The sequence below is a fragment of the Leishmania infantum genome, chromosome 31 (genome assembly GCF_000002875.2).
Source record: "Leishmania infantum JPCM5 genome chromosome 31".
In the NCBI taxonomy this organism is placed as follows: Eukaryota; Euglenozoa; class Kinetoplastea; order Trypanosomatida; family Trypanosomatidae; genus Leishmania; species Leishmania infantum.
Genome location: NC_009415.2, coordinates 901,619 through 913,015, shown reverse-complemented (window position 1 = coordinate 913,015; position 11,397 = coordinate 901,619). Strand labels below are relative to the sequence as shown.

Genomic DNA, 11,397 nt, shown 5'->3' with positions numbered 1-11,397 from the left:
TTTTCATATATACATGTGTAATTTTCCTTCCTTTGTGATGTCAACTCGCTCGCTGAAGAAAAGGGGTGTCGGTGCGCAGGCTTTCCCTCTTTTGTCGACGGACGAATGGCGGACTTCCGCCTTGCTGCTCGTGCCCGCCTCTGTTTTCGAAGACAGGTGTTTCCTTGCCTTCGCTCTTACTCTCCCTCTCTTGCGTCTTGTTTTCATGTTCCGCTTCCTTTTTTTTTGAGAAGGCTTCGGTGCTGCGGCACACACACACGCACTCCTGGTCGGACCCACACCCCGAAAGAGAGCAGTTTCGCCTCCTCCTCTTCCTGACCTCGAACAGCGGTGCCCAGAGATTCGATACGGTCTTACCCGCTCGCCCTTCTCCCCCCATCCTTCCTTCTGTTGCCCACATAGTCTGGCGGAAGTTGAAGGGCGAGTGAGAGGGGAAGGAGAAGTGGTCGACAGTCAAGGGAAGCTCTTTGTGCTTCTTCCGTCATTCTCGTTCGTGGGTGCCGCGCCGGCTGCTGTGTAGCCGTGCCATGGTGTTTGTGAAGAAACGCTCTGCTCCCTCCCCTCCTCTTTCTCTCTCTCGCTCTCTCGATCTCGTGCCCCAGAAGCGTCTTCGACGCCCTCACGGCCGAAATTCGGAGCCTCGTCGGCGTCAGGGAAGCTGCTGAGGACGCGTTCGAACGGTGAAGAGACACGCACGGCCCCTTCCACAAAAGGCGAAAGGGACAACAACAAAAAAAGGCAACGGCACGACGTGGGGTCTCTTCTTCTCGCCATCCGCCCCCCCCCCACCCACCCACCAAAACACACGCACACGTTGGTATCATCACAAGTCGCTAGGAGACTGTGTGAGCGAGGCCCCACCACCGCGAGGACAAGCCTTCCTTTTTTCATGATTTTGTATGTACCGCTTCGTTGTTTGCCTGACTTCCCTCCGCGTGCGGGGCCCCTCTTCAGCGCCTGCGTTTGCTTCGCCCTTCGATCTTCTTCTCTCTGTCCCTCCTGCTCCACTTCTGTCTCGCTGCTCATCCTTTGCCCTTATGCTCAGTTCTGAAGAATAACCTCTCTCCCCGTACGTTCCCTGCCCCTACCCCCACCCCTCTACCTCTTCCCTCTGCTTGCTCGCACCCCGCACCCGTACGCATACACGGGAGAAGGCACCTTCCGCTTCTTGTCTTCGCCTGGGGGTTTGCCTAGTGCGGCTGAGCTCGAGCTACAGTGCAACCATTGCAGCGCATAGGCGAGAAAGAGGAGACGCACATTCTCCTGTTAGCGCAACAGAGAGTAAGACAACATCACGCCACACGCATGCAGTCCAAGCCTCCAGGTGCAGAGCGAGGCACAGTCATTTTTTTCGCTGTGGCAGCGCTTTTAGCATCAGAAGCCTGGGAAAAGGAGCAGAAGGCTTATCTGCTTGCCTTTGTCATCATTGATCTCCCCGCCCCTGCCTCTCCTCACCGGGAGCCCGTGAGCCGGCGGCTAGCCGTCCCCGAATTTCGTCTTGTCGCGGATACTGCAGTGCCTGTCCTGATTTTTTCCCGTTTCTTAGCACACGCCACCGCTCCTATCGCGTCTATTCATTTTCCCCCTTCTTTTTCTACTCATTCGCCCTGCAGTCCGGCATCCGTGTGTTGCTTGAAAGTTGTTTTGCGTCTGTCTGCATTCCCTGCGTGGTTGTCTGAGAGTGCGGGTGTGCGCATGTACAACCTTCGGCCCTGAGCCGTGAGACCATTCAAGCCACCTCGCCAAGGCCGAGAGCATTTATCAGCTTGTCTGCCTTCTGTTGCCTCGTTTCTTCTGTTCTGTTTTCGGTTCTCCCCTTCCGCCACCAAGAGGGACACGCCCTCTCCCCTCATTTTCTGCTCGTACTCTCCCTGTCACTTGTACCCTTCGGTGCGCGCACGGTGCGCTGGTGGATATCCTCTCACTGTGCGGCTTTTTCGTTTTTCGTAACGGTCTGAGCTCGTCCCTCACACCTCCCATTCACTCCTTCCTCCCGTTGCTTGTTCTTCTTATCGTCACGCGTTAGTGGTCTGAGCACAGGCGCCCATCGCGCTGTCGCATAATCTCGCGTTGGTGGGCTGCTTATGGGTGATTGTTTAGTGTTTTGGGGTCTCTCGCTTCTTCCTTTTCTTTTCTCCACTACTCCTCGTGCGTCGTTAGGAGCGTCATCCCGGGCGTGCCACTGATAGCCCTACAAAACCGCGCCACCCTATCCCTAAGAGCCAGGAAAGTACGCCGCCAGGCCGCAGACGTCTCGTCTGTGGCGCTGCTATTTCTTGCTGTCTCAGCTTTAAGCTGAGCCTGTATGCTCTTGAGCACAGAAGAAAGCGGGAAAGCACAGCGAACCAGAGCCTGCCGTTCGCTTCGCCGAACTCTCCGTGTGCACGTGTGCGTGTGCGCCTGGGAGCTCTCAACGTCGTGCGAACATCGTGCGTGCTTTTACTTTCTTTGTTTTTTTTTGTTTGGCGCCGGCGGTCCGGGCTTCCCATCGCCTCCCTCCTCCCCTTCCCTCCTACCACGTGCCCGGTCCCTCCGCACCCGAACATCTCTCAGTCCGGATCGGGGCTCAGCGGCGGAGGATTACCTCCTTGCCTCTCTGCTACACACCCGTCATCGCGCTTCTCGCAGACAGGCGTCCTCTACTGTCCCCCGCCCTCTAAAGAACGCCCCACCGGCGCTGCGAGTCCTTTGCCTCGTGCGTGCCTGCACCGCATCGGAGAGGCATCCAAGCCGATCATGTGGAACCTCTATCAGCGAAATCCCGGTCACCGGTCGGCTGAGGACGATAGCGGCAGTGAGCTCGCCCTAGACTCGCTCCCGCACAGCCCCTTTCGTGTCGCCACGGCACCACAGGCAAGGATTTCCCGACCCCACGTACCGTTTCGCCAGTGCCTTATCGGTGCGGCTCTCATTGCTGTGTCACTGACGCTCTTCGCGAGTCTTCGCAAGCTCCCCGACATCCCCAGTGAGGACGCCAGCATGGCAGAAACCGAGGCACCGCTGCCCCGAGCCGGCAGCCAACTTCCAGAGCCGCAGAACACTCTCACGAACGTGTCTCTTATCATGCCTCTCTTGCACGGTGGCGACCCCGGTTCCGGGAACACGACAGAATACGTGCTCCTAAGCAACTTGCTCGGTCCGCTAGTGCAGTCTGAGGACGCCCTTTGCCATCGTGGCGCCAACAGCGCACAGGCTCCTGCCTACCAGGTGCATGCGGTGGTTGTAAGCGGGGCCGCTGCAGCCTCCTCTGTACTCGGTGGCGCGGTACGTGGCGTGCTGTCTGATGGCGTGTTGCACAGCGGTGATGTGCTTCCGCAGGGCCGCCCCCGTGATGAGCTGACGCCTGCGCCGTCGTGGCGCGCGTGGGAGCTGAACATGGACGCCGTGCGCGCCGCTCTTGGCGGTGCCGCGCGTGGCGGTGCGCGGTGCCTCGGCGACCGTGTGACGCTGGTGGCACCTGCAGCGCCGGCGCCGGACACAACGGTGGAGGTGCTCGTGGACGCTGCACTGCGCACGCGTGGCGGCCGCGCCGGGTCGCACTTCGTTGTGCTGTCGTCGTTCCTTGGCGCGACGCGGATGCCGTACACGGAGCCCGGCGACGCGCTGGAGACGCGCCACGAGGGCACTGGGCTGCTGGACGCGCTTGTGCGCACAGCAACGCAGCGCAACGGCGGCCGCGTCGCAGCTGCACAGTGCACTATACTGCAGCACGGTGGCGACAGCGGCGGCTGGCGCTACCCACCGCCGCGGCTCACAGCAAGGGAGCTCGCTTCGCTGCGTGTCGTGGACAAGGGCGGGATGACAGGGGCCACACACAACGGCGAGGTGCTGCTGCCGTACCTGACGCGGCGGCTGAGCGGGTACAGCGCTGCGGACCAGCGCGCATCGTGGGAGGAGGTGGTGGACGCCGTGTCGCTGCACTGCGGCATCTTCGACCGCCGTGTGTACGACGCTGTTGGCGGGCTTGCGGGCGCGCTGTCGGAGCCCGCTGTGAGGGACGCCGTGAGTGTACGCGATGACCACGCGATGGGTGCCGTGGACCGTGGTGGGTGGGCACTGACGCTGCGGATGCAGGAGGCGTACCCTGCGTGGCAGGTGTGGGGCAGTCGCGCTGCTGCGGTGGTGCGCGACGACGTTGCCGGCGTGCGTGCGCTCCCTGCCGTTGTTTCGCTGCAGCGGCCTGTGTTCTCGCTGCTGGACCGGTACGGCCGCACCGCATACAGTGTGGTGACGGAGCTGCAGCGCCGCCGCGTGGGAGTGCCGTGGCGTCTTCGTGGTGAGGACTCGCACCACTCTGCAGAGCGGACTGCTGTGGTGCAGAACTGCCTCCCGCCGGTGATCCGGTACCACACGGACTTCAGCGCTCCCTGTATCGGGCTGAACCGTGAGGCGATGGCGTACATCCGTCCGTTGATGGAGCGCTACGGGATCGGTGTGATGGGGGGCGGGGGGCGCAGCTCATGCCCGAAATCCGGAGACGCGCTCCTTCAGCTTGCATACGGGGGTGTGAGGGATCTGTTCAGCAGCGTGTCGTCCCCGGCGACCCACAGCTTTTTCCGCGATCGCCTGCGCCACCGCGCCCTCCTCGTCTTCCAACACTGGCGCGCCCATCGTTTCTTCCCAGTTCCCAAGCGCCGGTTCCATGAGTGCCCGGAGGTGTACATCGGGCACAGCATGAGCGAGCTGTCCAACATCCAGCAGAAGTGGATAGTGCCGATGCGGACACGTGCCGACGAGATCTGGACGACGGCGGACTTCTTCGCCACCATTTACCGCCGCAACGGTGTGAGCCCCGACAAGATCCGCGTTGTGCCGGAGGCCGTGGATGTGTACGAGTACGACCCGGCCAACTACGCACGGCAGCCCACGATGAGTAGGTGCGCGAGCATATCGTCGTGCGACAACCGCCCGAGCTTGACAGAGGAGGAGCGGCTGCAGCGGTACGTGTTCTTCTCGAGCTTCAAGTGGGAGGACCGCAAGGGGTGGGACGTGCTGCTGAAGGCGTACTGGGCCGCGTTCGGCCCCTCTGCCCCGTCGCAGCTGCGTGAGCGCACGACGCTGGTGATCAAGACACGCCTCGCACGTCGCTATTCTCCTGAGTTGTCTCGCGATTCGGTCCTACACTTCATTGAGACATGGGGACGCGGCGGTGCGTTGCCGGGGATGACGTCGATGGCTGACTATCCCCACATCATCATTGTCACGGGCGAGGTGAGCGCGGCTGAAGTTGTTCAGATGTACGCGAACGCGGATGCCTTTGTGCACCCGACGAAGGCGGAGGGGTGGGGCCTGCCTGCCGTGGAGGCGATGGCGATGGGGCTGCCGGTGCTTGTCACGGAGTGGGGCGGGCCGCTGCGGTTCATGGAGCGCGACTCTTGCTTCCGCATTCCTGTGGACGGGCTTGAAGAGATCTCGCCAAATTCGCCGTACGGGTACGAGGAGGGCATGAAGATGGCCATCCCGAGTGTGGAGAAGACTGCGGAGCTGATGCGGTACGTCGTGGAGCACCCGGAGCACGCGCGGCGCGTTGGTCGTCGTGCGCGTGAGTACGCTGTGCGTGAGCTGAGCGAGGAGGCTGTTGCGGACCGCATGGACCGTCTGTTTGTGGACTCTGTGATCGGGAGGCAGCGCGGCTGAGTCACGTGCGACTCGTTGGTTTCTCTTGGGTGTGTTGCGGAGTTCAATGTGTATAGCGAAGAATGGGGCTCCAGCTACATGCGCCTGCCGGTGCGGCGCATCGCTAGGTGGGTGCCTGCCGTTTCTCTGTTTTGTTGGGCTTCCCAGGAGAGAGGCACAGGACTGGTCTGAGTTTGGCACTCGTGGCCGACGACGGCCGGTCGGTGGTACACGCACAGCTGCCGCTCAACGAAGGTCATCTGTGCTCCCTGGCACGCCTGTGGCGGCTGTGCTTGGAACGGTGCGAATGCACAATGGAAGGAGGGCAGGCGCGCTCTGGCCACAGGTTGAAGGCAACCTTCCTTTTTGGAGGACCAGTGGAGGGCGAAGCCCATACCGAGTTGCTGTCGCATTCCTGCTTACGGGCTCCCCCCTCCGGCACACAGTCCTCCGTGTTGGACCGCTTGCCCAATATCGCTGGAAACTGTATGCGGCGGTTGCAGAGTTCTTTACGATCACGCCGAATGGGAAGCGGAGTTGAGAGAGGGAGAGAAACGAGGATTTAGCCGTCGCGTGTCTGCTCTCCCCACACACCTCCATCATAAAGGCCACCGTGCACTCCGTTTAGGCACTACCATTTAACTGCAGCACCGGCGAACGCCGAAACGGCACTCTTCTCCGCCGCGTGCCGTACTGACCTTCGTCATTCACGTTGTTTTTCGGTACGTTCATCACCCGGATGCATATATATATATGTTTGTGTGTGTGTGTGTGTGTGCTGCGGTACCGCTCCGTGTGATGCTGCTGCGTCGCTGCAGCAACTAGCGCTCTCTGCGTGCAATGCGTGCGCCACAAGCGGTGCAGTGGGGAGAATCGAAACTCGATTCTCCCGGTGGGCCGAAGAAGGCATAGGCATGCACGAGTTGCTTGCTACTTCGTATTATCTTTCATTGCCTGCTGGATGCCGAACGACATCGACAGCTGTTTGGTTCGCTCTTGTGCCTCTGTTTTCCTCACGAGCATATCCCTGTTTCTCTGGTCCGCCTTTCCGTCATCTCTCCACCTAGCGTTCGTCTCTGCAGCTCTCAGAGCCTGAACTGGCCGTTTTTTTCTTGTACTAATCAAGATTCTTCAGTTGCGGAGGTGTACACATGCTCGGTAGCTCTTGTCTATACGTCGCCACCCGACATTGTCACCCGTGGAATCGGGGTGGAGGGGACGTCAACAAGTCAGAGGCCAGCTGGTCACAAAAGGGCTGACTGTGACGCAGAAACTTGAAGTGCGTTGGCTGACGATATCTTCCTTTTGTTCGTTAAACGGAGCATTCAGACCGCAAGAGGAAACGAAGCGGGAGGCGAAAAGGTGCGCCACGAGCACAACTACCTTCAAGCACGCATGGGGTTGGTGATGCGTGAGCCGAGCTGGCGTTTGATTCGAAAATACTCACGCCCACTCTCCCACTCACCCACACCCCACCTCCGATGCAGCCCGCTCCCCAAGTGCATGCCCTTTCCTTGTGCGGCGACGCGTGCGTCTTTGAGCGCGTCTCTTATTGCGGTGGCCTCTCTCTGTCATGTCACCGCGTCTACCGCGGTGTTGTGGTGCCTTGTCTGTATTCGCCTCAGCGCGTGCCGCGCATTTTCCACCTCTGTCGTAAACGTGCCCTTTCGTATCATTCTCTCTTCGTTGTTGGCGCGTCTCCGTGCTGGCTTCGCGGGCCCACCGTTTTTTTTTTTCTTTTTCGGAGGGGGATTGGTTGTTTCGTTCAGGGCTCCTTGCGCCTTCCCTCGGACCATCCCAGACACCAACCCGACGTAAAGAGTTAAAGGGTGACAGACACACACACACACGCGCGCGCGCGCAGCTATACGTGTAGGGCCGACAAAGAGGTGGTCTGTGTCGTCTCTCCGTCGCCGCACGGTATGCGCGGGCGTTTGGGAGCGGGAAAGAAATCCGAAGCAGCAGCAATGCTGTTCCACCTTATCTCGAAATTTCGTCCCTCTGCAGAGAAGTGCGTGCACGCGAAGCTGTCGCTCGCTCCCTCTCCCTCGCTGTGATTACCTGGTGAGACGAGTAGGCTGGGCTTCCTACAAAGTAATGATGGAAAGCACTCAAGAACTTCTCACTGCTGATATCTCGCTCGGTGCCTGGAGTGGTTTTCTCTAGAATCCCATTGCTCACCACAGCAAGCCGAAGACAACGGATAAGAGTCCACGGATCATCGAGGTTGCAGGGCCGGCATGTTTTCCGCAGCGGACTTCTATTCTTTTTGGAATGCTGCATTGCACTACTTGCTCCCATTCTTTTATGTTTGTTCTATGGAAGACTGCACGCGTTGCCTTTCGTTCCGACTCGAGGGCCCCCCCCACACGCACACGCACACACACTGCGGTGTATGCGTCATGTGTGCATGTGCAGCCTCGATTTGGTCAACCGTCACTCCTGCTCTCTTTTTTTTTTGTTATTCCTCGCTTCGAGCGACGATATCCATGTAGAGGTGCTTTCTTTTCTTGTTGTAGCTGTTGTTGGCGATGCACATCGTCTCTTGCGCGTAGCTCGGTCCGCTGCACACGTAATCCGTCTTCGCCATTGGCATTCGATGCTCATTCTGTCTTGGATTTGGGATGTCTCCTTCGCTTCTTTTTTTTTGTTCATCTGTTGATGTTGGCTTCGAAGCTCTGCCGGAGGCCATGCCTCGCGTTTACGTGTCGTGCGTCCGCGTATTCGCGCCCGCTCGCGTCTGCCCGCTTCGTGTAACTTCTGATCCTCGCGCGGTGCGTGTTTTGCGCAGTACGGCCATGTCGTACTCTTTTATTGGCTTCCTCTCTTTGGTCTATTGGCGTGCGCCTGCTTTTTTGTTTTTGTTTGATGGCGGAGACAGCACGGTCAGCGCTGTAGCGAGGAGTGTGGTGCATGCTCGCTCTGTCGGCCGTTTGGCCTACGCCGCCCGCCCCCCTTTCCGTGTTGAGCTCTCTCGCCGCCATGAGCGCCACCCACCCGAGCCCTTCAAAGTCGAGCCTGATCAGTCGCGTCTCTCGAATCCTTCTTGCGTCGTTTACGCGTTGCGAGGCCAGCGGTCGCTCTGCCGTGCCGCTCCGTTTCCTTATTCGCCCACCAACGTCTGTTTTCGTGTTTCTGCTGTTGATGTTGCGGGAGGGGGCAGCTCAGCGCACAGAACAGGTCAGAGCAGGAACAGTCCGTTCGAAACGTGTCGCTTTCGTCCTCACGTAGCTCTCGCCCGCTCACCACGCGACTCTCGCGCGGTAGATGTTGGCGTGCGTGCGCGAGTGCTGTTTCATCACCCTTTCCTCCTCGGGATCAAATCACCCGCTCCCCGAACAAAAAAAAAAACGAAGGAAAGTAAAAGCGAAAAGAGCCTATCGCCGCGCGACGCAGCAGAAGGTACTTCGCGTCACTTTCATATTCGCCTTCGCTTTCTGCGCCTCTGCTTAGGCGTTTGTCTTGTGCTTAGGGGTGCATGAAGGTCTCCGGTCCACCATTCCTGATCACGGGTGCCTCCTTCTACGCGCCTCCGCTTTCCGCAAGGTGGGGACAGCTGCTCCACACCTGCGAATCCCAACGCCTCTCTCTCGATGAAACCAAGAGCGTGTTGAAGCGACCTCGCTTACGCAGTAGCCGCTCCCTTTTCGACACACACACACACACACGCACACGCACGCACGCACACGCCTCCGAAGGCCTCTTCGGCCTCCCTCTTCATCGCGCACCTCAGTCCCGGCCTCCTGCGCCCCAGCAGTGCAGACGTGCATGCGAGGCCACGGCAAAGAGAAACGGCATTCGTGCCGACGCGAGCGCCGCTGAGGCCACAACGCACGGCAACGTCGACACCGCGCAAGGACTGCTGAGCATGTCTCTCATACTTCACATCTCGCAAGAGAGCAGCACGGCAGGTCGCTCCTTTCACTTGGTGCAGCCGAAGCACCCTCGCCGTGCGGCTGTGCCGTCCGAGGCGGCGTCGCACCACCATGCGACAGTCAAAGGCACGCGCAGTATAGTAGCCACCGCCCGCCCTCCCCTTCCCAGTAGTACTGCCTCTGTCCCTTCGCCTACTCATCCATTGCATAGCGTGTTGGCGGACGGTGTATCAAAGGGTGGCGATGCCACTGCAGCCGATAGTGCGAGCCGTGCTCTTGCGCCTACGCAGTCGTGGCGCTCGTGGTAGCTGAACTTGGACGCTGTGCGCGCCGCTCTTCGCGGTGCCGCGAGTGGCGGTGTAGCGTTTGTGATTCTCCTTTTCTCTTGTGCCACTCGCGCGCGCCGCAGCATTTTTTTTCTGTGGCCAGACGTCTATGTACTCCTTCTCTGTTTATGCCTGCGAGGTGCTTTTTCTCCGGCCTCCCCACATCCCGCCCCACCGCCCGTGTGCCTTTCGCATGTTTTCGCTGGACATGCACACGTACTTGTCTGTCTTACGCCACATATCCTAAGGTCACGTGGACGAGTGCAGGGCGCTTGCTGGGCGTCCTTCGAAATCATAGATGCGCTGTCATCTCGGCCTCTATCTCTCTACTTGCATGGAAATGTATGTATGCTCGTAGTTGCACGTAGCTCAGCTCTTTTCGCCCTCCCCCCCCCGCCCTCCACTCGCGCCTCTATCATGTGCTGCGCGGTGGTCTCATCTCGGTCTCGGCCACCGTACCCTCTACCACTTCTTGAGCCACCCACCTCCTCACCTCCCTGCTTCCTCCTCCTCCACGGCGCATGTGTCGTCTGTCTGGCAACCCCCTCTCAACCCTTTTCTTCAGAAGACCTGAACGCTGCGGTGCGCTGCGCTGCCACTCCTTTGCAACGATTGCAACTGCAGCAGGCTCGGCTCGCACCGCAAAGAGAAAGGCGTTGCTGCTTGGTGGTCCATCGCGGCAGCACCCCTTCTTTTCTGCTGCTCGAGCTTATGTCTAGCACCACATCATTCGCACCCGGATGCTCCGTGGAAGCAGCTGAGCGAGCTGTGCACCGATGCCGGGGCCTCAGCCGTTTTTCAAATAGAGCCCCGGTCCTTCGTAAGTGCCGCACTGTTGCCCCCCCCTCTCCTCTCCCCGGCACGCGCTGGAGGCTGCCGTGGGAAAGCGATCCGGAGCAGCCTGCCGAAGCGCGGAGCAAGAAACCGAGCCGCGGCAAGTGACGCAGCAGCAGCAGGTGCTCAGGCTCTCTGTGCCTGACTCCTGACCCATGTATCGTTGCGTTTCCGATGAAGGCCTATCGACATTATGGGAGGCGGTCAAGAGCAAGCCACCTGCTCCGCGTTTAGACTGGGGACGGCACGAGCGGCTGCACATGCGGGAGTGGCCACGCGCCTACAGTGGACTCACCGGCTTTGCCCGCACTATCCGCGCGAAGGGCGCCCTAACCCTCGAGTGCAACCGTCATGCCGCGGCGCGGCTGTAGGAGGAGCTGGCGGGCGTCTGCAAGGGCGCTGCCAACTACCACGCCGACTACGGTAACAGCGACGATGGCGAGTGACATGGCACATCGACTCACTACTACTATCATGAGGTGGCACCGTGGTACGACCAGGAAGACAGGCGCGAAGGTGTTTTCCTTTTCTTTGCGGACAATGGCTACGACAGCTCCGATGAAGATGAAGGGGACGAGCGCGAGATGTTCTTTGGCGAGCGTAGACCGCCAACCGTGATGAGAACGGGCGGCGGCAGTCATGGCGTTGGTGGTGGCTGTGCTCCGCGCTACGTAGATGCTGCCGTGATGCAGCGAATGGCCGAGCTGACGCAAGAGACAGTTCAGCTGCGTGGTGAGGTAGCACGG

At 59.9% G+C, this 11,397-nt stretch overlaps 1 protein-coding gene across 1 annotated transcript; it reads left to right on the top strand.

Moving 5' to 3' along the window:
* Nucleotides 1-3,063: 3,063 nt before the first annotated feature.
* LINJ_31_1920 (mannosyltransferase-like protein) lies at nt 3,064-5,637 on the top strand (the record flags this gene model as incomplete). The annotated part of the gene is made up of 1 exon (XM_001467460.1): nt 3,064-5,637. One exon carries the CDS (start codon nt 3,064-3,066, stop codon nt 5,635-5,637), a length of 2,574 nt encoding a protein of 857 aa, XP_001467497.1.
* Nucleotides 5,638-11,397: the final 5,760 nt, after the last annotated feature.